The 27,886-nt window shown below is 40.2% G+C and overlaps 1 protein-coding gene across 5 annotated transcripts; it reads right to left on the bottom strand.

Moving 5' to 3' along the window:
- Positions 1-309: 309 nt before the first annotated feature.
- Positions 310-27,886, bottom strand: ppp1r9ala (protein phosphatase 1 regulatory subunit 9A-like A). Of its 5 annotated transcripts, none has more exons than XM_031743171.2 (20): positions 27,628-27,886; positions 25,080-27,109; positions 12,032-12,164; positions 11,347-11,467; positions 10,926-11,030; positions 10,413-10,548; positions 9,111-9,269; positions 8,961-9,014; positions 8,171-8,400; positions 6,969-7,065; positions 6,752-6,878; positions 6,472-6,623; positions 5,836-6,169; positions 5,700-5,757; positions 5,542-5,613; positions 5,027-5,228; positions 4,473-4,517; positions 3,515-3,631; positions 2,455-2,643; positions 310-1,450 (listed from the first exon to the last, which is right to left on the bottom strand). In XM_031743171.2, exons 2-20 carry the CDS (start codon positions 26,937-26,939, stop codon positions 1,292-1,294), a joined length of 4,350 nt encoding a protein of 1,449 aa, XP_031599031.1. In that variant the 5' UTR covers positions 26,940-27,109; positions 27,628-27,886; the 3' UTR covers positions 310-1,291. The 5 variants fall into 5 exon arrangements, with proteins under 5 accessions (XP_031599031.1, XP_031599032.1, XP_031599033.1 ...); XM_031743172.2 differs by having other exon boundaries at positions 5,845-6,169; positions 27,628-27,884; XM_031743173.2 differs by lacking the exon at positions 4,473-4,517 and having other exon boundaries at positions 27,628-27,885.

Raw genomic sequence — 27,886 nt, forward strand, 5'->3', positions numbered from 1 at the left:
TGCAAGCTGCCTCAGCTACAGCAAACCAACGATGACAAAATCACTTTCTTTACACTCACCTGTGAATTGTTTACTAGATGAGCTACATCACTGACATCTGGTTAAAGCAGACTTTAATAGTCTGCAGCTGTGTATAAAAGCTGTAGCAACATCTTAAGCAATCACTTCAAAACCTTGTCTAACCTGTCAAATATTCACTTCGTTACTTGGGTGGGTTTTGACTCAGGTCTGTGAAGCTAACCCTAAGACTGTTGTGCATACAAGCTTTGCTTTTTGAAAGAGCAGCAACATAAAAGCACACAGGTCACATAAAGTGAAAATTAGTTTATTGACGCTGCATACACCAAGAAACATTTCTGATTCAGCGGTTGCAGTCCAACATGTCTCAATCGATACGCAACATGGAGTCATGCTCGAGAGGAAAGGAAGCGCTTCGGTTTCGCGGTGAACTCTTTACTTTTTAGACCTCAAATCCCGCATCCCACAAGTCGTTGTCACAGGCTGTTTAATGGACCAGTGAGGTGTACGAGTAGCAGACCTGCACGCTGTTTGTATTTACATGGAGCATCACTACCGACACAGACTTGGGGACAGCAGAGCAGCATTCACCTTGTCCCAGCTTGATTTCTTTTTGCTTTTCCATTCAGCAAAAATGATGGCCTAGCTATTCTACTTAGTAGAAAATTTTTGATAATATAAAATGAACAATGATATTTAAGTAAAAATTAAAAAAAAGATATGCAGTTATTAGGCACATGTATAAAACTCATTTATACATTTAAAACCGTGTAGCCCCTTGAAGCTTAAAAGACAAATATAGTGCTTTTATCCACCTGTACATTAACCGTTCAACACTGAAACGGGCATATCATTTTAGAAAAAATATAAAATGCTTTAACAAAAAAAGAAAAAAAAAATCAGTATACATTTGACTTCGATAGGTAAATGTGTGCATGATCTGCAGGAACTACATTATGTCTCAATACAGACTTTAATAATTATCACTTCTGACTTTTTAGTGGTAAAAACGCTAGGATCTCTTTTTTTGGAAAGCTTTTTGATGTTCGCCATCTTTGAGTTAAAATTTGAGCTCGAGTTTGATGATGCATTTTGGAGAAAACAAACAGTATAAACATAAATCACAGCACAGAGCTGCTCCTGGCACGGATATGTTCTGTGGCTGCCGGCATGGACAATGTGACGGTATTTTAAAAAAACAAAACAAAACATGTCTCTCAGGATTGTGCATGGTGATGAACTTTATGCAATGCATGATCGCCGAAGTGACGTCTCAGCAGACTGAGTCACTGGACAGGGGCAGTTTTGCACTGCGTCGAACCTCCTTCTCTCGTTTCTCCCGCTGCTTCTCCAGCTTCTCTTGGGCCTTCCGCATGTCCTTCAGCTTTTTCTTGATGGTTGAGCGATCACTCTGACTCGTCACTCCAAGTGCCTGACAGAAAAAAATAAATAAATATAATAAATAAATAAATCAAGCACAGATTCGGGGCAAAAATAATTCCACCACATTTTCCATACCATTACTGAAACATTTCAAAATTAGGACATTTCAAACCATTTATTTCATCACAATTTAATAATGTTAACTGTCAGAAAATATCACAACAAACTGGGATCTTCAAACCAACATCTTCAAACTGGGATGGTTTAGTGGGAGAGGAAGCGCTAACTGGATTTATGGAGAAATTGACGCCGTCCGTGTGTTGTCACTGCAAACCCCTCCTGTGCTACTAGGGACTACTTTTTCATAGCAGTTTTGGAATTTATCACTGAGTAAATAACAATAATTACCTCAATGTAAGGACTATATGCCAGCAAATGTTTAAAGGGAGGTTTGCTGAAACCACCAGGATGCACAAAGTGGGAAAGCTTGAGGAACAAAAACCTGACCACATCAAAGAGTGAGGACCCAGGAGGGAAACAAGTCCTGGAGTTTTATTTGTTTCTGTGAGCTGCCATTGAATATAAAACACCAGGTGATGACCACAAGGCATTTATGCCACACACACACGCTGTCCACAATGTTGGCCTCTTACACAGGTTATATCGTAGGCTCCACAAAGATTCACTGCAGAAGTCTAAATCACCCTTAGCACTGTCCTTTTACAAAGAAACATCTTTTTTTTTTTTTTTTTTAAATGTACTTTTTATAACATCTTTTAGTTTCAAACTTTTGTTATATGAAATGTAAACGTAGCAGTGAAATCAGACAAATCTTAGACAAATATTTAGTCTTATGAACACCACAGTCTGACTAATATGCTTCATGACATGACTTTAACCCCACACCAGTCAGAAATGTGAAACCTAAATCTGGCCACAAGGTGGCAGTCACAGGCTGACCTGACTGAAGATTTTTTTTTCCCTATAACAAACTTTGATCAATCTACAACACTGACTCATTTTTAAGTGTTGTATTTGAATTTTGTGTTTTACCTTTAATTTGTCGCTGTCCAACTGTAAGAGCTGCTGGCCGTCCACTCCCTTAGCAGTGAATTCAGGTGTGTACTGGTCCATATTCAGGCCCATCAACCAATGGCAGACCTGTTGATTGGTCCATTCAGACACTGGCCGGTTTTGCCACTGATACTCTTTTCCTGTGGCTGCTGGTTCATCATCCAAAGTCTGCAGAGGAAACAGATTAACAAATATTCAAATCCTCATACTGTTGCTTCTGTTAGAGCAGCAAAGAATTTATACCACCCCTTATACCACCCTTTTTCTTGGGTCACGTGTTTTTTTAAAGATTATGACTCCCAGTGCTGGGAAAAGACATTATACAGAATAAAGATGTATAGTTCATGTTCATCGACTAAATAACGCCATGGGCTTGTGTTGCCTTGTGTTATTAATGCAAAGTATAGTGATGGGTGGTGAGAGACAGATCTAAAAATGTCAGCAAGATAAAATTGCAACTTTCTGTAGGTGAGAAAATTTTGCCAGGAATTATGAGCTGGTCGAGACACCCGAGGAAAGCCAACAAAAGGACATGTCCTACGAGTTATGTTGATTTGCATTTCCTAATCTAGCTCTGAGAGAGAAAAACAAAAGCGTGCAAAGACAGCAAAGTACCAACAACACTGATGCATGTCAATGTCTTTGTTTTACTGAGACACCTGAAAAGAATTGACAACATCAGAAAAAACAGACAGTGAAACATCACTCAACAGGCAGCGGAGCAGTCAACAAGGTTCTGTGCGCTGCCAAAGCTTGTAAAAAAACAAAAAACAACGAAACACGAAGCACTGGTTGCACAAGTTCAAACTATTAACATCAGCTAACAGAAAAAGCTAAGCCACAAGACTCACTGTAACACAAAACAAAAAGATTTAACAGGCACACATGCAGCTCTCTTATATTCCCTCTCCATTCATGACTTAATCTGTGCTATGAAAGGGGGGCGAAGCTCAAAGAGCATGCTTGAGAATGTCCCCTTTCAGCAGCATCAAGGCGTCCCACACGGCTTTTGTGACTGTGCAACAAGGAGAGCACTCACCTCGCTGGAAGAGAAGATTAAAGTGTGTGAGCGCCCAGACAGATTGGGTTCAGCAACTAACCCAGAGATGTCTGAACTGGGACTGGCAGGGTTAGAATCATCTATGACTGAAAAACTCTGGAACAAGTGGAAACAAGGAACTCGTTTACTAGAGTAACACAACACCACTCAGCAGTTCTTTACGAGAGGCAAACAAACAGCATTAAGTATGAAGGTTAAAAGCTACGTTGTCTCACTTAAGACTGAAATTAATCTGATAAATGATTTAATCTTATTACTATGGCAGCAGTCCATGTCATTGATTTTAGGCATTGATTGACTGTGATCTTCAACATGTGGAAGGATCGACTATGTAAGAAGTACTGAAGCTGCTAGACTAACACCAATCCACCACCAAAACTACATCGACAACTTCTAAACTACCACAGCTGATACTAGAACATAAACACACAATTATTTAGGTATGGGGTAATGTTTTAATTAATTTGATGCTGGGTGATCATTCTTAGATATAATGCAGACTCAATTCTGGGTTAAATTTAGAGAGAAGGAATTTTTATCCAGGCCTCCAGGTTGTTGCACCAACTAAGAGCAAGTTCATGTGCAGTTAAATTTTAAGACTGTGTTAGTTACAAGGTAGCAGTGAGTGCTGGATTTTCACACAAATCTCTGAGTAGATTTCTGATTAGCCAGCGCAACAATCCCTGGAAACTAGTTTTGGCTTCTCCGTTTCTTTTAATAAAAGCCAGGAGGCTCTCTGAGCTATAACGAAGGAAAATTACACAAAAGTTTCCTGAAACAGTACCACATACCCATTACAAAAAACACACAAAAAAAATGTGCACTATACATGGGATGCAGCTGAGGTGAGAATTTAGGCATCCAGAGCTATGATTGTTAGTATCTCTCTACTGTGTCATCTAAAACCAAAGGTGAAACAAAAATGTGCATACTGTACCAAATCTAACGAGCGACTGAATAAAGAGGACCAGGAGAGATTTGTCTGTTTAAAGGAAAAAAATGCCATAAAGCACACAGCAATAGAACCAAAAGCAAATTTTTTTTTTCCAGTAATCTCCTTTTGGTGCGATCATGAACTCATTAAAGAGCATTCTGGGAATAGTCCAACCACACAGGCTTAAATGAAAATCAGACTTTTCACTGGGGGCAGCTGATGTGTCACTACTTCCAAAGTTACTGAAAAGGGAACCAAATCCCTCACTGATGTGTCTCTCTAATGGCAAACTCATGGATCTACTTATTAGAGCCTTTGGAAAGCACAGTGTATCTGAAGAACAAGCCCACAAACAGGAAGTCAGCCTAACATTGTTTTATATAATAATGATGAGGATAGACTACAGTCAAGCCATCAGTACTGAGAGCTGGTCACTCTCTTTAAGTTCATGTGAAATTCCATAAAACAATGTTAATTTATTAAGGCTGTGCTTGATACAAATATTTTCTCTGTATTCCACGTTTATTTCTTTACATACATTTTCAGTAACTTCATACCTTATTCTTGCGGTCTTGACTTTGCTCGCTGCCAGTTTCATTGGCAGCATATGCCAGGCTGTTGCTGGAGGAAGACGGCTCTCTGTCTCGGTCCCTGTCTTTGTCTCCAAACCAGGAGAAAGGCATACAGGTGGGGATGGAGGTCAATGATTCTGCAGGGGACAGGTTCCCTCCAGATTCCTCTAGTAACTCTGCTGACCCCCTGGTCATAAAAGAAAAGTTGAAATGTAATTATAGAGACACAAACTTAAACGTGTTCATGCTGAAAATGTGACACATTCTATAAAATTAATAATTGTTAATAAACATCAGCTATTTGAGTAATGAGCAAGCAAATTTTTGGAAGATTTGGAATCAACAATGAAGAAAACCAAACAGGATTTCTATAAATACTGCAAAATTAAAATCTTGTTCACCTTCCAATGTGGCAATAGCAACGCCTAAACAAAGCAGACTTTTTCAAATATATTCAATTTTTTATAAACTAGATTCAACTGTGAGTAGCCATGAAATACCTGCTGTCCAAAGATGCCCTCATTGCGTCTTTATCATGTTTTTTTCCTTTTCCGCCAGACTTCCTGAGACCCCTGTTTCGATCATTGGAAACATTCATTTAGTTAGTTTCAAAAGCCAAAAGCTTACACATACAATAGTGATTGATTTGGATATGTACCCAAAGTCTGGAAATCTTCTTTTAGACTTTCCTCCACTTGAAGGCTCATTAAACTCCTCTGTAATGAAACAATAAATTTCAGTCTTGGGAGCAACGCAAGAAAAAGCCTTGCTATTCCACACATCTCAAAACAGACCTTGCATACCTTTGGACTCTTTGATCTTGCCTTTGGACTCCCTCTTCTTCGCATTTCGTGTGATACCAGAAGGAGACTGTGGTGACGAGCTGGGTTTTTGAGGCGACAAAGAGGGACTTCCAATGCTTTCAACACTCTCTCCCTGTGACGGGGATAGAGATGGGCTATTGGAATGCTCTCCTTTACTCCTGGATCCATCTCTAGTCTCGCCTGGATCATCTTTCTGTCCATTCCCAGGATAGAAGACAGGCACTGGGAGGGACAGACTCTCCTGGATGGACCTCCTCCTGCAGGGAGATTCTAGCTCCTCCTGCTCGTCCTCGCCGTCACTTTCCTGTTGGGACCAAAACCATAATTTACAAGGACAATGCAAGGAAGAGGGGATAAAAGCTATTTATATAATAGCTTTATATAAGCTCTGTCGCTAAGTTATGTTTGGCTGTCTTCTGTCTCAGTATAATGGCGCATTATTATATTGTTTATTAAAAAAAAGAAAGAAGGACAGTCCCTAGTCTGTCAGTATGTTTAAACACCTCCTGGACAGAAGTGGTCTCACATGGCTTACAGTTCAATCACATTCACAGTACATGCCGATATTATGCTCTCTGACAGGATCACAAGCTTTTTCTTTCAGACCTGTGAGTATGACGAAGCCACAGCAAGACTCTCCTTCAGTTTGCTCCGAGACGGAGGCTGACGTTTGGACTTCTGAGCCAACAGGGCTTTTTCTCTGTGCGCACTGGTGTTCAGGCGCTCTGTTTCAGGAAGCAGCCCACTCCAGTCTTTTTCTATAGCAGAGAAAAAAGCAAATGCACACCTTTTCAGCAATTTACAAGAGTTCAGAGTTTATGTGTAGTTATGAATGATTTACAGATCTCAAAATAAAAGTGTGACATGTACACTTTAGTTTTGGTACCTAGATTTGAGTCAACAGACTGTGTGTGTGTGACTGAGTCCTGGCTGCTCAGTCTATCCTCTGCAGCAGATTCCTGAACAGTCTGACTCTCCACAGCTGACGCTCCTCTGGACTCCAGGACAGCTATCTGTGGACAAAGCCATCACACTCTGGTTCATTTCAGTATCTAACAAGTCTGGTTATATATAAGCATTTATTTTCTGAGCTGCAGTCTTACTCTGTTCTGCAAGCTCTCCAGCTGCTCCTTGTACCACTTGTCTTTTTCATCTAGACTTTTTTTCAGTTCCTCCTCTCTCTTCACAAAGTCGATCTCTCTGGGGAGGAAACAAGGAAATGTAACTCCCATCAGGATTTAAGCTTATAAACATGTTCAGTTTTATGTGATTATCACTAAACCATGCAATTCCACAGAGATAATTTCTGCAAAGGATCACATAATAAGAGGCTAAGTTTAGACCCAACTGTTTTTTCTGTTGTTTTTTTAATGCATAGACACATTTACATACACTCTTAATATACACATATACTCTTTTCCAACATCTTCCCACCATCCCTGAGTTACATGGTTGATCTCAAGCAATGTCAGTGATGTAAATCCATGCAAATAACAAGCACTCTCCCACACAACACAGAGGCATTATTTGCTGTCACACACTGTTAGACACCCTTTGAGACCAAAACAGTTTTCCAAAAAATTATTTTAAGAAGCACCGCAGAAGAGTGCCTTCTGAGTGTTTTAATAATGCCTTCTGTATTAAACGAAGATAGTACTGAAATACCTCCGTTATAAGGTAACAGTATGGCTGTTAATACATGTCCATTTGGTTGTAAAGTGCTATGTTGTTACTGGAAATTCCCCTGGCTTCCTCTAGCACTTGCTTCCAGTTACAGTGTTAAGCTCTGTTCATATTAGGTGCTAACAGGCATTGTGAGTGATCAAATCACAATTGGGGAGCTCAATGTATGCAATTTCAAATGTTCAGTTCACAATTGGTATTATAATATATCTGTATCCTCAAGTGACCACAGCCGAAATCCATACCTAGATAATTTCTATTTGCAAAGGCTTGCTAGGGTCCAATTTTTCAAACCCACATCCACCCCCACAAGCAAAGCACAGTACTGAACCTGTGCCACTCACTAATAAGCACTAAAATCCCAGTCGTAATTAAACATAGTGGCTAAACGATCACTTATTTTAAAGTGCTATATTCTTACTTGTATAAATCTCTAATAGCTTCATGCAGAAAAAAGGCTAATAACAATTCTATAGTTTGAAACAACAGAAAGGCATCCTTCTCACATTGGCTCATGAACTGCTTCAATCAGACCTGACCAACTTAAACCAACTTTTATAAACATCTGAATTCAACAGCAATGATTTTTTAAACAGTGTTTTGTAATTTATGACAAACTTACTTTTGCTGGTAATCCTTAAGCAGTTTCTTGGCTTTGTTGTACTTCTTGTCCAGGGTCTCATACTGGGTCTGAGTCTCAGCTAATTGTTCATTCACCGTCTTACACAGAGCCTGGGCTTCCAGCCAGTAGTTCTCCAGCTTGAGGATCTTGTCATTATTCTCCTCAATCTTTTGCTCCAGCTCAGACTCCCTGGCTTCCCACACTGATTTATCCTCCTCTGCTGCCGTTAGCTGTGCAGAGAGATGGTGAATGTTAGTTGGGGTTGGCAAAATAACTTAATACATGAGAAGTGTTATTTTATTTGTTCAATAATGACTAAAAAGACACAAAAAGTTATCCTGCCATCTTTGGCAATCTGTCATTCAATTGGGAGGACACATTTGACTGACACTTTTCTGCTATAACTACATTTTAAAAAAATGCACAATAAGTATAGAGATATATGCAATAGAGGCATTTTACAGATATAATAAGTATATGTAAAATAAATAAACAAAACGTTTAAAAAAAACCCCACTGAAAAAACATTTTTTCCACAAGTTAAAATTTGGGGTATGTAAGGTTTACTAACTCGGACTAACTGAGATGATAACTTAAAAATTTGGCAAAAAAATAAAAAATAAAAATAAAAATAAAAAATACATTTAACTGCAGACACGGGTGAGCAATAAAAGAAACTCCTTCTATTTTGGTTTCTTTTTTTTTATAAAATTGGAATGGTACACATTATTTAAACTTTTAAGTTTTTATTGCTATTATGCTATATGTTACATCAAGACCTTTAACATACCTTTTCCTTTAACTGGTTTATTTCAGCTGTGGCAATGCTGTGTTTGAGCTGGAGCTGGGGAAAAAGGAAAATTGAATATTTTGTTACCTACATTGTGTTCATTGAACACTTGAGTATTAACTTTAAATAAGCTAATGTCGATAGTAATACCTCTTTGAACTTGAAGGCCATCTGAGAGCTGTTCATGTTGGTCGGCATAAACAGGGACTCCGAATCAGGGAGTTCAAACACCTCTACATTTTGCCCAGGAGAGAAATTGGATCCCAGAATCCTTTCATCCATTCCATCGTCGTCTTCATACCGGTCCTCCTAAAATGTGATATCACACATGACATTTGATATTGCCAACAGCAACACACCCTCTGTGCACAGGACAAAGGTTAGCATGTGTCAACAATGATTCAAATGTCTGCCACAGTCTGGAAGAAACACTGTAATTAATTTATCATATTCAAATACCTGTAGGTTGACTACACCTATCTGCAGTAACAAATGTAAATACTATGATTACACAATTTTAGTTCATACCTTGGCTTTTCTTTCAAAGAAATTAATTTAAACAAAAGAAAAAGAATCTCACAAGGAAAGAAAATGTCACTTGCATTTATTTATTTTTGAACCAAGCCTAATGACGTGATCATTAACTGATCACAAACAAAGACGTGAGTTCACCATTCGAGCATGCTTAAACTACCATTAACAGCTCCACATGGGAAATCACTGGAAGTGGATGTGACATTCTGGACAGCTGTATTGCTGTTACAGCCTCAGCAACTGCTATGAATTAAATTAATACTGGAACTTTGTGCTCCTTTTTCTCAGAATCAACCCTAGCTTTAAAAAAAAAAAAGGGGGGGGGGTGTGCTATGCTTGATAAGAGTACAGTGTTTAAAATTAAGTGAATGAATCCATCTTAGAATGAGTCAAAAAATTAAGAACAATGTGGATCACTCAAAAAAAGTGCCTGAAAACCTTCTGTTTGCACTGTATATCCTCTTGCTCTCTGTGTTGCAAAACCTCAGGCCTGTGGCAGCTTGAACTTCAGAAAGCAAACATTTCACAACTCCAGCAGACAGATGGTAGTTAAATGAACACTTTCCAACACAGCCGAATGGTGACACATGGTTTACTCACAGCCAGCTGCTCATTTGCTGGTTGAGCTGAGTGGGATAGGTCAGGGTGTGGCAAAAGGAGATAGCGCTATGATCGTGGCATGTGAGCTTTATAATAATTACCAGTTTTCAAGCAGCAGACGCTAAATTTTTCTTTGGACGCTCTGATGTACAACATGGTTTTACAATTTCTGTTCACAGTACTTTAATGATGTCATGTCATCACTACGGGACTTTTCACATCTCTGTCTTACATCCCACATGACAACAATATAGCATAAGGATGACCAATGTTTAATCCCTTAAAGATATGAGAGGGGTCAAGGAGCAGCTGACTCACCTCTTCTGTTGAATGTTCATACGGGTCATCCAGGCTTTCCTGCTGCTGCTGCTGGTTCTTCTCCTGTTCTAGTGTCTCGCTTATGAGGCGGGCTACCTCGCTTTGTGTTCCCGGCTTCTCACGACCAATCAGGAACCTGTTAATGCTAACCTTGTTAGTACACTATTTAACATAATACTTTACATGCTGCTTTGAAATACCACACTGCAGAGCATCTGTTATGCCTACTAGGGGGAAATGCAAATTTTGGGATGCATTTCAGGCCTCCCCGTGTCACGCAGGGGTGTTTGATTTTCCTATGATAAATCAGTAATATAACGCATTCTTTGTGCAACTTTCTTCCCTCAAAAGAGAAAACAAACACAACCCACCTCTGACCTCTTATGGGGAAAAACACAGACTCAACTACTAGCTTTATTTTAATATTTTAAGATAACAGCGATAGATCCTTGTTACCAGTAAGGTATTTTAACTAAAGTTGTTTTTAATTAAAGTTTTGGAGTTTGAACTGACCTGACTGTGCCTTTGGTGTTCTTTAGCACTGTAGCAGCAAACAGTTGAGTGACTCCCACCAGACTGATACCATCCACCTCCACTATCTGGTCATTGACCTGTATGCTGGAGACAGAAAATGAGGTGATCACAAAATGGAGTATTTCAAAGTATTTCAAATGGGGAGTTATATTACACACCCCTTCTGTAGATGACAATAAAACACACCAAAATATCACAACAAATAGAAACCGAACAATAACTAAAGTGGAGAATTTCTTGAGTATTTCCATTAGCTTTGTTGTAAAGTTATAAATAAACATGTTTTTTCAGGTGTGTCAGTAGCTGTGTGACATTACACTGTGGTGTAGTACAAGGTGCATTTTATGCATTTTTTTTCTTCGAAGTCTAATCAGAAGAAGGTTGGAGCAGTGTGACTCACCGTCCATCTTTCTCAGCTGCTCCATTCTCAGTTATGGTTTTCACAAAAATCCCAAGCTTTTCCAGACCCTGGTCAGCTCCCACTCCCATTCCTATTATGCTGATACCAAGCCCATTGTCTCCTGGATGAAGAGAAAATAAGCATATTTTAAAGAATGGGTAGAAAGAACTGCACAACAACAAACTTGAATTCACACCTTTTAACCCTAGACAGCCTCCACATGTGAAAAAATAAACGACTGGGTGATCTCATCTGTAGCCTGTGCTATCGTCAACCTGTGAAACTGCTGGTGTTGAATACAATCTCTAGGAGTGTCGTTGACTTTGGGGGGTTTGGCAGCTTCATGCCATGTGTATATTTGGAAGATGCTGATGTAAAGCTTTGGCACGTAAAGTTAAATTTAATAATATTTTAATACATTACTGATTGGCAAGCTATCACTTCTCACTCTTTATATCATCAATGTCAGCACATCCTTGTAAAATTGTTTTTAGGTCTATGTACACTCCATCATTTGATTAAAGAAACTGTAAACTGTAAACTCATAAATACTATTAATGCAAATCTATTCCAAAGTTACGATGGTCAACTGTTAAGATCTGTGAAAATACAGTTGGCTTTGGAGAACAAACCTGTTTCATTCTTTAATATGCGTTATTTATTCATCTAGTTATGGAAAACCCACCTTTCTCAATCTCCACAGGAAACACATCCATCTTCTCCACCCTCTTCTCCAGCTCATACTCCGCAGATGCTGCAACCGGGTCAACGTCATCGTTACGCCGATCATATTCCTCATTAGAGAAGGTACTGAAAACCTGTGGCAAGCAAAATAGTCCATAGGATCAACAGAGTCGTTCTACGTCCTGACCAGGCAGAGAAGCATCAGACAAATTTATGCGTTAAATCCACAGGATCCTCACAGGCACAGGCTCTTTTTTGTTTCTTTTTAATAAATCTGGGCAAGCTTAACAAGGACACATTCTTGATATGGTTTGGGGAAGAAGGAATTTCACTCATGCACTGATCTTTGCTAGAGAAAATAAGTCATCAGTTCACTCACTACTTAACTGTAACAACGTGCTGGGCGACAGCTGAACCCAGTGACTTGGACCAGTTTCACTAACATTTGCTCTTTAAAGTTTTGCTACACTTTCACCATTTTTGTCACCATTGGATTTAACTTAGGATATATAGTAGCTTAGATTTATAGTATTGATCTTCACGTCTTGAATCAAAGTAAAATGTCAGTGACACTAAAGCTCAAGAGACATTTTAAAACATGCTCTACGTAAGAAGTTGTGAACTTTGCAAGCAGGCTTCACAAAGTACTGGATGCATCCCAGAAGCAGCATGTGTGTGCAATTATAAAGCACACACAAGCAGTATGTCAGAACAAGAGCAGCATGGAAAGTGGGGCACAGCTGGGGGAACCAAGCCGTGGCTGTAGCAATGATCAATATTCAAAGACGACAAGTGCCGTCATCAGCATAGGAAAAAGAGAGACAGGAGAAAAAAACAAAAACAAAAAACAAAAACATTAGCCTTGGTTAGCAGGCATTATCCAGGGCTCAGAAACAGCCCCATGGTTTAAAACACACAGCACGACAACAAGTTCCATTTATCCATTTAGCAGAAATTATATTCATAACCCACTTCGGAAAACAACAAGAGTCAAGCCAAAGTGAGCACCATCACACTGGGAAAAATGGACTTTGATTACCATCTGTGGTCACTCAGTTACTAAAATATGTAACCCAAAAATACTTTGATTAAAATGAGAGTATTTTTTCCAGCAAAATGCCATAAAGTGAAGACAGCTAATTACATTCAGTATTACAGATATAACATTACTGTTTTTAAAAAAGGAAAATAAAATAAAGGTAGATTAGAGTTTAGCAGACTCCATCAGAAGCTAATGCCTGATTATGCATTGGTAAGATGACCCCCCTGCTTGGTCATTGTTAATCTAAATCTGGGTGGAGTTATGATGATACCAGTGTCAGTGTTTAAAAGTACATCCACACAGCTGTTACTCATTGAAATAGAGGTAAACATGCTGATAATTTGTGCATATGGGCAAGAAATATCATCATTTAGTGAATAACAAGGTTACTAATACCTGGGATTTCACTTCCATCTCAAAAGCAGGGTTACTAAATTTGCTTATCAGTTACAAAAGCCTCTGATGGTTAGGGGTGCATTGCCAACTATGGAATGGACAGTTTGCGCATCTGGAAATGCACATCAATGCTAAAAGGTATATAAAGGTTTTAGAGAAAACTGCTCTAAGCCAGAAGGCATCTTTTTCAGGCAAGGCCTCGGATATTTCAGCAAGACAATACTAAACTACATACTGCAGCTATTACAACAGCTTGGCTTTACAGTAGACAAGTACGTATGCTGAGCTGTACTTCCTGCACTGCTATTCCCAGATATTTATAGACTGTTGCTAAAAGAAAATAAGAAAGAATTGGTGTTGTAGATTAAAAGCAATATTATTAATTTCTCAAAATAAAAATGTAGGGTTCTAAAAGTGTAGGGTGTTTTTGTTTCATTACTGACAATTCTGCAAAATCAACTAAAATATTCACTAGTTTAAACTGCACTGCAGAACCACACATACAACTGCAAGCATTCTCATTAAACACAACTTTTCTTAAACAGAAAATTTCACATGAAGCTTGTAACTATTAAGCAGATGTATTGTGCTCTAGTGTACATTCCTGGGAAACACTAAAACAAAAATCCTAGAACAAAAGATGACACAAACAAAAAATAGAAACTACAAAGTCTATAGGATTAGACCGTGACTGAGACATTTACCTTCAGATTAAATGATGTAATTAAATAAACATTTCCACTCAGGTCTAGATCCTGCAGCATGTCAAGACTTGAGGAATCAACCACAAACAATCTCATCCTTCCTCTGTCTTTCTTTCTCCTCACAATGTAGCCTTTGGATGAAGCCCAAAACACTGCTGATAGCAAGTTTCCAGAATAACTCACTAAGCTTTGTGTTAAATCTGTCAGAGTGAATTACTGCAACCATTTCTGTTTTACAACATCCCACTGATTATCATCAAAGTGGACACATGGAATACATAACACTGCTTCCTTTAGCAGTCTTTTACAGGGGGGAATTCAGACACAAGTCAGTTATACCTTAATGTTCCTCACGGCTTCATTCAGACATAACCATGACAGTGCCACACAGTCATTTCCTGTTAGATCCTGTCTCAGTGACGGGGATAATTTATTTTAAGTACTTCAAGAAGTTACTACTGCTGTGCAATAATACATGCAATTATCCTGCTTTGGAAAGCATGGGGTATAGCCAAGATCCTAGAACCTGTTCTTTTACATGCCATATTACATATCTCCAGCAATTTATTTATTTAATGCAAAAGACCCACATCTGATCATCTTTTGCAGTGTGAGACCACTGTGAGGAGTCTAGACGGATTTATAGTCTAGGAAGAAACGCTATTACTAGTTACACCTGTAACACAAGTGTCTAACATTTCAAACCCTTCTCTTTTTAATATTGAAATAATGTTATTCCAGGTGTAGAATCAATATTCCTGTGCTCCCTTCCCACATGTCTATTGTATTTTTTTAAATCTACATCACAAAAGCAAGGTGTCTATACATAGTGTGTAAGTAGGGATGGGTACCGGTGTCCGGTGCCATCGGTAGTAGGGCTGCCACGATTAGTCGACTAGTCACGATTACGTCGACTATTAAAATCGTCGACGACTAATTTAATAGTCGACGCGTCGTTTGAAGCTTTGTAAGATCCCAAAAGACGCAGGAATAAGTAGTAGTATTTAAGAGTGTAATAACGGACTGAAACAGAAGACGGCAGCACTGCATGTGTGTAGGATGCCAGCTGCCGTTAAACCCCGAAGAAGAAGAAGCGGTGTCCCAGAATTCATAGCGCCCCCAGCGCAGTTGTCAACAATGGCGGCAGCTAGTTAGTTTTAATATTACTCTTATTATTTTTGGGGGGTCACAAAATAAAGTTTAACATATTTTCAGGCCAGACTGTAGCTGTTTAACCTCAAATATCTGCTCAGTTTATCAAGACACCACGTATTTTCAAAAGCACTCCGACGTTTTCGGAGACGTCTGTTACCCACCAGCTCGATAGTTAGCCAGGGTTCAAGGCTCACTAGAGCCTGTGAGAACAACGGACTCCCGGCAAATCGTTTTCAAACCCACCGCTGTCTTTCGCTACTCAGGTTAAACATGTAATATAAGTCACTTAGATAACTTAAAAATGTTATTGTTTGGCTTTTTTTAGTATTTTATTTGTTCCTGAGTAAATCCGTTTGGCTGAGAAAAGTTATAGTTTTTACACAGCTGAATAAACGTCAAGCAGACAACTGATTATCAGAAGTGTGAGATGCTCGAGAGTATACTCTGGTGTCCTGTTAAATTTTAGATAGCAAGGAGCAGACGGCTGAGTTTATGAGTGAGCTCCACCGAAACAATCTGCAAATGTCATAAAAATTTAATAAACTATCATCTTGTCTTTATTTTTAGTTAGCACATACCTTAAACACTTAAAGCTGTAAGCTAATGATAGTTATATAAGAGCAGATGCATGCTGGTGCAATAAACTGTACGTTTTACGTCCAATGGATGCATGATCTGATTAGTCGACTAATCGCAGAAATAATCGGTGACTAGTCGACTATCAAAATAATCGTTTGTGGCAGCCCTAATCGGTAGTAACCAGACCGAAAAGCAGCGCACATTTCGGTGCTTCTTTTTTTCCCTGAGCCAATTCTAGCCAATCATTTTACGTTTCCGAGGATAGTAGGCGGGGCCAGGTACGTACGTTCTTTTAGAGCAAAGCTACAGATTAAAAATGCCCAAGGCGGTTTATCAAAAGTCTGGCTGTACTTCACAGCAAAAGATGCAAACTCAGCAGCCTGCAACAAGTGCTTTAAACTGATACTGTGCAAAGGAGGCAACTCCTCGAATCTGATGAAACACCTGGCTACGCATAGCGGGTTTTTTTTAAAGCCGAGAAATGCGCCGTGTTTGATAGCTTGCTGTGAGACCTCACACCGTGCACATCTACTGCGGGTGTGGTGCCTGTTATCGGACCCGGAGTTAGCAACATCCCCCAAAAACCCGAAGAGGAGACTCCTGGCCCCTAGCCCTGCCAGTGTAGCAGAAATGATGACGGAGGATGATGGCAGCAGCAGCCGTTCTCCTCTGCGTGAGTAGCTTCATGTTGTTCGTGTGCAATTAACGTTGAGTACGCTAACCACATTATTACATTAATGCATGTAAGGTGAACTAGCAAACATCGTCGTAGTTACATGCAGCTGTCTTCTTGTTTGATGGCAGATACTCCCTTCACCCTGGCCAAAAAGGCTAAAATGACCAAAGAAAAAGTGGAAAACAGTTAAACATGAGAGGTTTTTGGACAAAGTTTGTGTTTTTCCATTGATTAAGCACTGCTTCCAGCCAAGAGTGAGACAATATATGCCCTATAGCTGCAGAAAAGGCTAACATTGTTATCTTTTTACAAAAGAAACAGCTAAACATGAGAGGTTTTTGGACCAATTTTGTGTTCTCCATTCTTTAAGCACCGGTTTGAGCACCGTTTAAGCACCGGCACCGTTTCAAAAGTACCAGTTTGGCACCGGTATCGGATAAAACCTAAACGATACCCATCCCTATGTATAAGCTTACATATTTCTATTTAACAACAAGCCACTCAAACACATGAGGGTTACTAATACTTTAAGTCTGTGACTGTCTTTATAAATAGAAGTGACAGCTATTAATTTATGCAGTTTACATGGATTCATCAGAACTAGATCAGCAAAAGTGCTCACTAAGGATAAAAGCTACTGTTTGGTTTATACTTTAAAGAGTTAGTAGTTGAGGGATGAAAATGTAGGTTAATGGAATGCAACAAGCAACACTGAATCCTGGTCCGTGGCATTAGCTGAGGAGCAGCTTGGCTTCTATCCCATAGCTTTCCCTGATCTCTCGTGTCTGACTTCCCTGTTGCCATGGACTCCCGGGCCTTTTTCAAACAATGTCCTGTTCTCTCCAGAAACCTAATCACTCAACCGCTGTCTTCTTTGCAAGAAAGAGAAAAATCTGTCTTTATTAGCGTCTGCCTTTACAAAAACACTCTTAAACACAGCTCACTGTTTCCAGATCAGACAGATAAACTCATTTTCATTTTATGTGCAGAACGTGCCCAGTGCAGTAACCGCTTGAAATGTAAACACGCAAATGTTGATCACCCAACTGACTCCAACAAGTATGAGAAACCAGAGAAAGGAAGAACTAAAAATTTTTCCTTCAAGTTTATACAGAACAAGGTATTTAGTGAGCATGGGAACCAGACAAATCCAAGAGCTTGTGTTTCATTTGCTCTGGTTCCCCTCCTGATCAAACAAATTTCCACACAGACTTACTCGTGCTGGGCCAATCACAGCTGTTTGTGTAATATGGGTGGGTTTGAGACAATGATCAGCATCTCCGCACACTGTAGTTTGTTTACATTTAGTAGTGTTATCATTTAGTAGTGCATCACATGCAAGGTTATTATAACACAACTAAACTAAAGGCTTAACTATCATGCTTTCTCAGTTTTATAGAAATAAAACTGGACTCGAAATAAAAATTACCATAAACTGAAACAATACTTAATTACTACCTTTAGAAAATACAAAACTGTAATGCTAATCATGTGTTTTGTTACTTCTATCCTTAAATGACTCCTTTCTTTGATTACTGGTTCTCTAGGGATTAGTAAATTAATAAAATAAGACGTATGCCGTCTATACGTTTCCATGTCTTTCAATACACTAGCCGTCTGCAATGTGTGATATCTTAACAACTTCCACAACTGTAGTGGTTGTCTGTTCTCTCCATGTGGGCTCACATGCACAGATGGATACATGCCCACACCCAAACTGAAATCCTTTCCATCTTTCCCTCCCCACAACAGAATACCAGTGTGGGAAATGAGTCAGCAGCTGTGAGGAAAAGTCAACCCAGAGAAATCTTTTGCCAATGCAAAAAAACCAAAACACAAGGGCTGACCACTGATTTGGAGAGCTCATAATGTAAGCAGACCTACAAAAAGACAACAAATCAAAACATGCTGTGGGAGCTAGCTGGGGCAGGGGTGGTGGTCTGGCACAGATCAGAGAGTAACTGGGGGAAAAAAAGGCAAAGGGGCCCAGTGCTGTGATCCTGGGTAAATGCACCAGCAAACAGAAAAATATGTATCTACTACTTCCTGCATGCATTCTCCTAAAATGAGTTTGTAGAGTTCACCATGACTGACTGTAAGTCAAGTTTAAGTTTGCCTTTTTTAGACTTCAAAGTGTAAAGAACTGGAGCAGGAAGAGGTGGAGTCTGAGAAGCACACAGTGCCATAACAGAGTCAAATTTCCAAAAGGAGCGCAAACATAAACAGGTTGAACAGGTTTGTTTATATATGGCACACAAAAGCCACTTTTGTACAGCAAGAGCTTCTGAAAACTACAGTTATCTTTGAGTGAAATATACACAGCATCTGCTAATGCACTCGCTGGAAATGGGATAATGAAACCGTTTAAGGCCATCACAATCAAGACTCATCCCATGCCAAGCTATTTAATGAACAGCATTGAACTGAGGCATTAGTATTCTGCCCTGTTTCGTCAGAGAGTCACTCACCAGTCCAGGTGGCTGGAGCAAAATCGAATCCCCTCCATTTGTTGGATCTTGTTGGATCAGGGTGGGACCAAGTCAGACAAATTCCTCAACACAAGACCCATTTTAGTTAGGAAATGGAAAGCATAACGCTAAGGGGTGGGCTGGCTGCAGAGGGTAGCATCCAATGTCACCCCCCCCCCCTTTCTTTTTTACTTTCTATGTAAAATACAACTAGAAGGCAATGCCTTGCTTCAATTAAGTTTGGCTTGGCAAAAAAGGAAAAAACAAAACAAAACAAAAAAAACAAAAAACCAACACCACAGGGGGCATATGACACTCCTGGTTTTTCGCCTCATACAAAACAAAAGCTTTACTGTGGGCATATGGGACACCAAACCAATAAAAGGAGGTGCGTGCTTGGACGGCAACCAATGTGGACAGTGTAATCATCAACAGCGCAAACAAAGAAAGATGTGCTCAGCGACTATGAACTGTACAATCCTAAACCACACCCTGTGTGTTTGAGAAAGGACAATACGGTCACTTGACCAGTAACTGCTAGTAGCACTTCCTGTGACTCTGTAAATGCAGCAAAGCAGCAGGTGCAGATCCTTTTTTCTGTGTGTGTTATGAACCACTTATGAATACTGTTCAAATTTCTTTGTGTGCAACACAAAACACAAAACTGTGACAATTCGGACAGATATAGAAAATACGTGGCCGGACAGTGATTATGCAGCCTTTGACCCCAAATAGCTAACACACCTACAACAGAGATTGTTTATTCTAAAGAGTTCATTAGATCATGCTTGACGTTTTGCTCTATTACAGTGTTCAGGGAGAATGAGAAATCCAGGTTATACAAACATACTGTGCTACATCAAGATTTGCTTAGTGGTTTATAGGCATGTCCTTGTTCAGAATTTGTTTCTCTGAATGAGGACATGCTAAGACGCAATAATATTGTAGAACTGTACCAAACTAAGAGATTAACATCTGTCCGGTTTGGTGTCTGTAGCTTTAAATTGAACTGACTGGCTGCTGCACCTGCCCTTCTCAGGAAGTCTGTTGGTGACGATTTTAAAAAACAAGACAGTCGGCTCTCTGAGTGACCATTTTGCTTTTAAATACGAGTACATACGATATGATACATACAAGTATGTAGACTTCATCAGACAGTGTCACAGTAAGAAAAACTAGACTTCAGCAGTGCAGTGCCTTGGCAAATGACTCCAGTGTTTTGGCAGTTTTTCCCTGTGGTTAATGGGCCATGTTAATGTCAACATTTCATTGTTATTCTGTTGTCTAACAACAGGAGCAGAAAACTATGCCCGTAAGAAAAGACTGACTGCGAATTCAGCTGTATCGAAATATGATATAAATGAGTGCAGAGAAGAGAGAAGAAAACAAAACAGATGTAAACTGATAACAGAAAGCCAGCTGAGTTTGGCTGCAATGAAACACACGAAGCAAAATTAAGTCCAAGTAACACCCGACTCTTCTCTATTGGTTATAAATTGGTCAAGTTTCCACAGTTCATGGTCAGCATTTTATTTTCCTGTAGATCTGATCTGTGTGCAGTGATTAAAGCTAATCATTATGTTGACCACATTAGATGCGCCAGGCAATGATGTTTGGTTTCTGTTACTAAAACTATCAGACTCCAGGGGAAAAAACAAAAAACTCCTTTTACCTCAGAACACCAGCTTGCTGTTGTTCGAGTCAGAATTAACATGTTTGTACATTAGTCATACCAACACATTAACTAGTTATGCATTCTGCAAGGTAAAATTACTGTTTTCGTTATCAGCAGAGTCTGGTGGTTTTAACCAAGACAACAGCTTCAGTTCCTCTTTATCAAGAGTGGTCTGACAACAGCTTAAGCCTCTACCTAAAAAAACAATTTAAATACAGCCTACAGTTAAACTCCTAGTGATCTTTAAGTGTGCTAAAATACTTTTTGCTCCTGACCATGCACAGTAGTGCATGTTAGCAGCATGCTTTGATACTCTGTTATCGGTAAATTCTAGCTCAATTTCAGCCTATTAGTTACCCATTTTCTAAGTAAAGGAGGGGGAAAACTGGCTTGTAAACGTTCTTGTTACACAGGGGCTAAAAGACTGCTGGGAGTAAGAGTCTTTAGATATTCACAACTCATACTTTCATTTAGAAAATTCTCTACAGAAACGTATTTTAATTATATGGGACCTGTAATGCAGTAGTGCAACATTTCATCCTGCTGATTCAGCTAGAAGGCCTCACAGGCTAACAGCACAGCAACATTTCCTTGTCCTACTAAAGTGTGATTATCCTACCTGCTCTATTTTCAACACCTTTATTCGTCTTATATAGAACATTGTGAGTATTGTATTCATGATATGCATTTGGTAATCAATCATTTGGTATTTTACATGTTGCTGGACTGCCTTAGAAGAGCTCTTCATCCAGCGCGATTCGTTTTGACACTGGACATGTCTTTCCTTCATAAAGAGGACCTTTCTTTCACACAGCACACCTCCTCCGTCAATAAGACTCGGGTTACTTAGAGAGTTAATACTTTTCTGAGGCAGAGTACAAAGAACTTCCTCTCTCCTAGTCAGCTACAACTCAAGTGCACTCAGTCCCAGTGCCAACTCTGACTAATAGACAGTGGAGAATGATGCAGTGCTAGCAGGAGGCTTTAGTTTTCCAGGTAGGAATGTTCGCTGTGGGACAATCATGAGAGCACAACCATCCCACGCTCCTGTGGTCCAAATCCGGGCAGATATCATCGTTTTGACAAACTGCTGCCCTATGATGCAGTGTGTGCATCAATCAGCCCTACTTTTCAAAAAGAACCACAGTCTAAGTAAAGCTACATAGAATATCCACCTGATCACATATCTGTCTGTTGCCTAAGGTATCTGGATTTCAGTTTCTAAATTTGGGCATTCATTATCTTTTGTTTTCAAATGTGAAACTATTTAACCACACAGCCCCGAAGCCTCAACATACTTTTCACTCCAGACAATGATCATCATGCTTCCGCTCACGTCATTATCGACATCTTGGCGACAACAGTGAAAGATTACGCCACTTTTCTCAGTCTTTTAGCAACTCTTTCTCAAACTAAATAAATAAATCACCAACCTAAAAACCTATGGACAGTAATGCTGCCAATCTCAAGTCTTCTCTACTACAAGAATGCTGCTCAGTCTGAGCTAGCTAAAGTGTACACACAAAGGTGTCACCCAAAAAGAGTCTTTACACAGCCTGAGGAAAAAAGTAAGAAACTTGGTTTCTTCTGTCTTTCTCTCTGAGTGATACTTGTAAATGTAGTTATAAATCACAGGCATCATCTTCAACTTGTATCTTTGGTTATTTGTCAAATAATGTCTCAAATATCTGAAGCAAAAACAAGCTGGTATTGTGGACAGCACTCATACTAACTGACATTAGTCCATACATGTAAATCAACAGGGAAATTCATTTTAACATCATTAATCGAAATCCATCCATCAATTAACTTAACCACTTATTCACCTGAGGAGGGGCTGGAGCCTATCCCACTGACAACGGGTGAGAAGTTGCAAGTCTACTAAGTAAGATTAATAACTAGGTGTACTTACTACACTACCAACTTGCCCACATCATGGATGACAATATCCATAATGTGCATCCCCATGCTGTCCACACAGCAATCAGTGCTCTGGTTAGATGTGCCACACATTGATCTTTTTCAGAATTGACTATGTATGCACCACCTGATGCACCATCAGTGAAATAAATATTTTGACCTAGAAAACTATGACACACTTGTTTTTTGTTATGAACAAAGTAACTCATTCGTTAGTTGAGAAAACTGATTTAACAGAAATAACAATTACCAGATTAATATATAATGAAAACGAGATGTCCAAGGCTAAGAGGTATAATGGATATACTGGACAAAGGATGTTGAATATGGGAGCTGCCAGGCAGGAAGAAAAAAGGAAGACCACAAAGATTCACGGATGCAGTGAAGAAGGACATGCAGAGCATTGGTGTAATAGAGGAAGATGCTAGGGTGTGATTGACACAAATGAGCCACTGTGGTGACCCCTAAAGGGAGCAGTCGAAAGAAGAAGAAAACAGTATATTAAAAGGACCATCTTTTTCACCTCACTGATTTGTCCATAAGTTATGCATACTGTTCACATACTAAACTGTCATGCCAGCAGTTTAGTATGTGAAAATTTGGAACAAGCCCTGCAGATGCCTACTGATACAACCTTACATATGAACTAATCTAACCTGATATCAAGGATTTCTCTTTTGCAGACAGTGAATTGCTACAGAGAAGACAGCCTAGTGTTTTGCTGTGACATGTGTCTATAAAGCTGTGTTTATTCCTGTCATAGCTAGACTTTGGGGGCTGAGGCACACAGTTTGCGTCCCCTTCAGGTCAGGTCAGCTTCTGGTCCCCTCTCTCAGGACCCCCTGCCAGGATGACTGGGATAGGGAGGAGGACCCCACACCCTCAGATAACAGCACATTTTAAGGCCTGGATAAACACTGGGCTGTTCATATGCTGTGTGAAATCTACTGGTGTGATTCGTTTCCCCTGTTTTAACAAAAAGTTGATGAGATATGATGACAGTTAAGTATCAGTAGTGGAAAAAAAAATAAATCACTACTGCTTCCACCACACCCCCTAAAAACTAGGTGGTGATGTTTGCACTCGTGATCTGTGCCAATACCAAAAGAGATTACATCAGCTGAAAAACAGAAGTGCAAACTTCTACAATATATAAAACAAATGATACTACAGGGTTGTCTTTGCTAAATCTAAATTCAATATAATGCATTTTCCACTAGTCTAGAAGCCTTTATTCCCACTTATGTGACTACTCTAGGAAGATGAAATTAACCACTGCTTATTTTGGGGATGACTTTTTTAAAAACAGGGACTGAAAGAGAAACATCCCAGAGGAATCTGTGCACAGAGGAATCCCCCCACACCAAAAAAATAAAACAAACAACAAAAACAAAACAAAGAAACAAACTAGCATTTACACTTTTTTTTTTAATTGGCCTTGTTAATTGACAAGTATAACTGATATTTGTGTTTATCAAGTGGTCAGTAATAACAGGAAAATGGATGAGTCTAATAAGGTGACACAGACTCTTTAATGTCCATGAATTAATGCTTAGAAGGTTCCTTTAGGTGGTGACTAAGCCAGGAAAACCCCCGTCTCTGGGTAAAATGAGATGAGTCATAAGAAAGAAGTCAAAAATATGTTAATTACAATTGTCCTCTCAATGTTCACCAACTCTACAAAACCATTTGTAGGACTTGTATTGCCAAAGCCACAAATTCTACCTTTCTGTTTCTCACTTGAGATTTTTATCCTTATAACATAATGTAAATAAAAAGTAACACGTGTTACTGTTAGCCAGGGTCAACCAAAAAGAGCCATTGGATAAACTGGACAAAGACGCACATCCATGTTGGACAGACATGAAAAATTCCTTATGACAGCAACAAATAATTCATGATCAAAGGAAAACCCGTCTAAATGAGTAAAAAAGAAAAGAAAAAAAATTCTTACAGTGCAATTTCTATGCGTTTACCTTCCTGCAGTCTTGTTCAGCAGCACCTACTCTTGGATGCTTTTATGCAAAGTCAACATTATTATAAAAAAATATGACCAAACAAAACCACTACCCCCCTTATCCCCAAACAGCTCCCCTATTAGTCATGGGGATTAGGGGGACAAGGTTGTCAAACTACCTGTTTTCCTTGACCCTACGATTAAATAAAGCATTGTTTTGATTTTCTCAGCTGTGGCAAAACTCATCTGATGATACAGTGCAGCAGCTGTGACGTCAATATGTCCAACAAAAGCATTCATTCTGAGCATACACTCATTTGTCTTGTGTCTTCTGGGAAACACCCCAGTCAGACACCACTGCTGAGTCATTGAGACAGTGGTTTATAATGAAGGTGCTGTGCAATTTGTTTTAGGTTTTTTTGTTTTTGTCTCAGGTGAGCAACAATGCTTCAGATGCAAACAACACAAAATACTTACCAGAATGGGATCCGTAGAGAACTTGATTTTCCTTTTTAAGGGAGGCTCTTCCTCATCTGACAAACCAAGGACCTCATAACAGTCATCATATTCCCCATACATTGGATCCTCCTCATCTTCCTCCTCCTCTTCCCTGAGGACCTGGTCCACTTCCCTGTCATCCACAAACGCTGCATTTTCTATACCATACACTACTGGAGAAGCTCTATCCTGTATGCCCTGGCCCACCTGCTCCTCCAGCTCACCCTCTTCTGCTGCTGCTTCATCATCTACATCACGTGTGTCTTCACTGTCCCGACACAAAGCTACATTGTCTTCCATTCTCTCTTTCAGCCCAAATTCCCCATTATCCTCTAATAGTGTACCTTCGCCTACATCCTCTGCGGTCCATTGTGCCTCTTTCGTGTCATCTCTTAATAAGACCTGATGGGCAGGGGTACAGTTCAGTTTTTCTGGAGCATGGGTTCTTTTCAGGTCTGACTGCTGATCTTTGGGTTGCTGAACCTTCTGAGCCTCAAACACATCGTCATTATTCTCATCTTCATTCTCCTCACTTTCCGAGGACTCATGCTGAACCACTACCAGTTCAGCACGTACCATGCCCACCCCTTTGGATTCTGGAGAGGAGTTTTGACTGGGAATCTTGTCCCCAACAGGACTGTGTGCTACACGGTCATTGCTCTTGGCTTTTTCAGGGTATTTGCCCCTGTTGTCATTCTGTAAGCCACCAGCTGATGGAAGAGGCTGTTTCACGTCCCTTGGGGGTGGACTTTGTGGCTTGCCCCTCTCTGAGTCAACAGATGTCCTACTAAATCCATCACCAGATGATGTCAAGCACTTGTGACCATGGCTAACTGGGCTTGTTTGCTCTGGTGAGAGAGGTTTGTGGGTGGCATCAGTTGTAAAAGAAACTGATTTGGATGCTGAACTGGTAGCTGGAAATGTTGGTTTTGGCCCAATATTTGGCCCTAAAGGTGCTGGTTTGTCGTCTCTCTTTTTGTTAGTGGCATCAGAGGAAGAGTCTACGGTGTCTTTGACAGGAGATGTAGGTTTATGTAAGGTGTCCCCTGTTGGAGAGGTAGGCAGTATGTGTGCAGTGGTACTGTGTTGTTTAGCAGACGCGGCGCTACTGTCTTCTGAGTCATTCTCAACTATATAATTCTCCAACCTCTTTGACAAGGGCCCTGCATTTAGCGACACCCGAGGCCGTTTCTCAATATCAGCCTTCTCATCTGGCCGACTTTTAACTGCAGCTGAAGGAGTTTGCTCCGATTTGTTAGTGGTCTCTGATCCTGATACTCTCCTCGTGCTTTTCCCTTCATCAGAGGCACTTCCAAGTGACAAACGATTTACTACTCTGTTTGGAGATTGTTTTTCCACGGCAGGCTGCTCTTTAATACCCCTTTCAAAGAGTTTTCTGGTCACAGAAAACTTCTCTGCCAAGGCCACTTTGTCAATCTCAGCATCTTCTCCCTTGGGCGTTTTATCCAAAATGTGTGATTCTGGGCTTGCTGCACTGTTCAAGTTAAGTCTGTGAGTGCTCACCGGAAACTGCACCTTTGGTGGAGACACCTGGGTCACATCAGACTTTAAATTCACTTTCCCATCTTGGCTCTCCTGTTGCTGACCATCCATCTGTAGGAATATATTCTTTATCTTGTTCACTCTGGTCCCAAAAGGCCTCCCCCTTGAGTCCTCCCGGCTGTCACTGGATCCATTTGCAAAGGTATTAGACGCATTCTCGGACTTTGGCCCATCAAAGGAGCACTTAATGGCGTGGAAGTCAGACTTGTATGCATTTCTGTGAGGGGACGCGCTCCTCAGGCTCCTCTCGCCTGCTTTGCTCTCCGCTTTGATCATTCTGTTTGTTTACGGCTGCAGCACAACTCTTAAAATCCAGCTCTGGAGAGAGTTACAGTGTTTGACGGTGAGCAATTGTCCCTCGACAACTTTACGCAACTGATGTCATGGGTCCGGCGGAGATTTTCTGGAGCACGGTTGTAACAACTAAACACAAGCAGCAAAGTCTCCTACAGAGAGAGAAAAGCAGAGTAAAGTCTATCAGTGCATGGACGAAACAATGCAGTCTCACCACAGCCAACGACAACGTTAGCTATTTTAGAAACTGCACGCAAATAGGTCGTTCAACTTTCAAATCAAAACAGCCTGAAATGTAGCTTCAGGTAAGCCTGCAACTTATGTTGCACTTCATTTGGCTAGCAACTTGGAAAGGTTAGCGTGAACAGCCGATTGTGTGCATTAGCGCTAAGGTACAGCAACATTACGAGGCTCTAAAGCCACTTTAATGAACTACGAACTTCTTTTTGAACAAATTCAACCGGTTAAACATTACTCAAGTCGTCGGCACCGCCAAACATTGATTAGAAAAAAGCGCGACCAACTTCAGCTTAGTCGCCCAACAGTTCAATAGGAGCGAATGTTGGTATCTCGCGCTCGACAATTCATTGTGGCAATTCCAGCACGAGTTGTTGACAATATTTCAACATAAAACACCACACCAAGGTAAACAACTTTCTCAGCCTCTCACCTCTTTGTTGTTCCATCGTGCTAGCCCTCTAAAACTCGTCCAGCGTTTCAGTTTTACACTACCAAAGTTGTCCCTTCTCCTTGCTCACCGCCATCATTCCCCCGCTCCAGCGGCTTTTTTTCCCCTGCCTCCTCTTTGCACTTCCAGACCTGCCGCGGAGCTGCGCGCGCACACGAGTCTTCTGTCTGTCTGCACGGGAGCGCCGCTGGGACAGACGGAGTGATCGGGAGCGCGCGCACATTCCAGGACTGTAACCCGC

The sequence above is a fragment of the Oreochromis aureus genome, linkage group 16, assembly GCF_013358895.1.
Source record: "Oreochromis aureus strain Israel breed Guangdong linkage group 16, ZZ_aureus, whole genome shotgun sequence".
NCBI classification, from domain to species: Eukaryota; Metazoa; Chordata; class Actinopteri; order Cichliformes; family Cichlidae; genus Oreochromis; species Oreochromis aureus.

What these genes read in the sequence shown, in the direction of transcription:
- ppp1r9ala (XM_031743171.2), bottom strand. Translation starts at nt 26,939, where the DNA reads ATGATCAAAGCGGAGAGCAAAGCAGGCGAGAGGAGCCTGAGGAGCGCG. An exon ending in TGGCTTCGTCATACTCACAG is followed by an intron (nt 6,170 to 6,471) that starts GTCTGAAAGAAA and finishes TGGTCCCAACAG; the next exon opens with GAAAGTGACGGCGAGGACGA. An exon ending in AGGGCATCTTTGGACAGCAG is followed by an intron (nt 5,229 to 5,541) that starts GTATTTCATGGC and finishes TTTTATGACCAG; the next exon opens with GGGGTCAGCAGAGTTACTAG.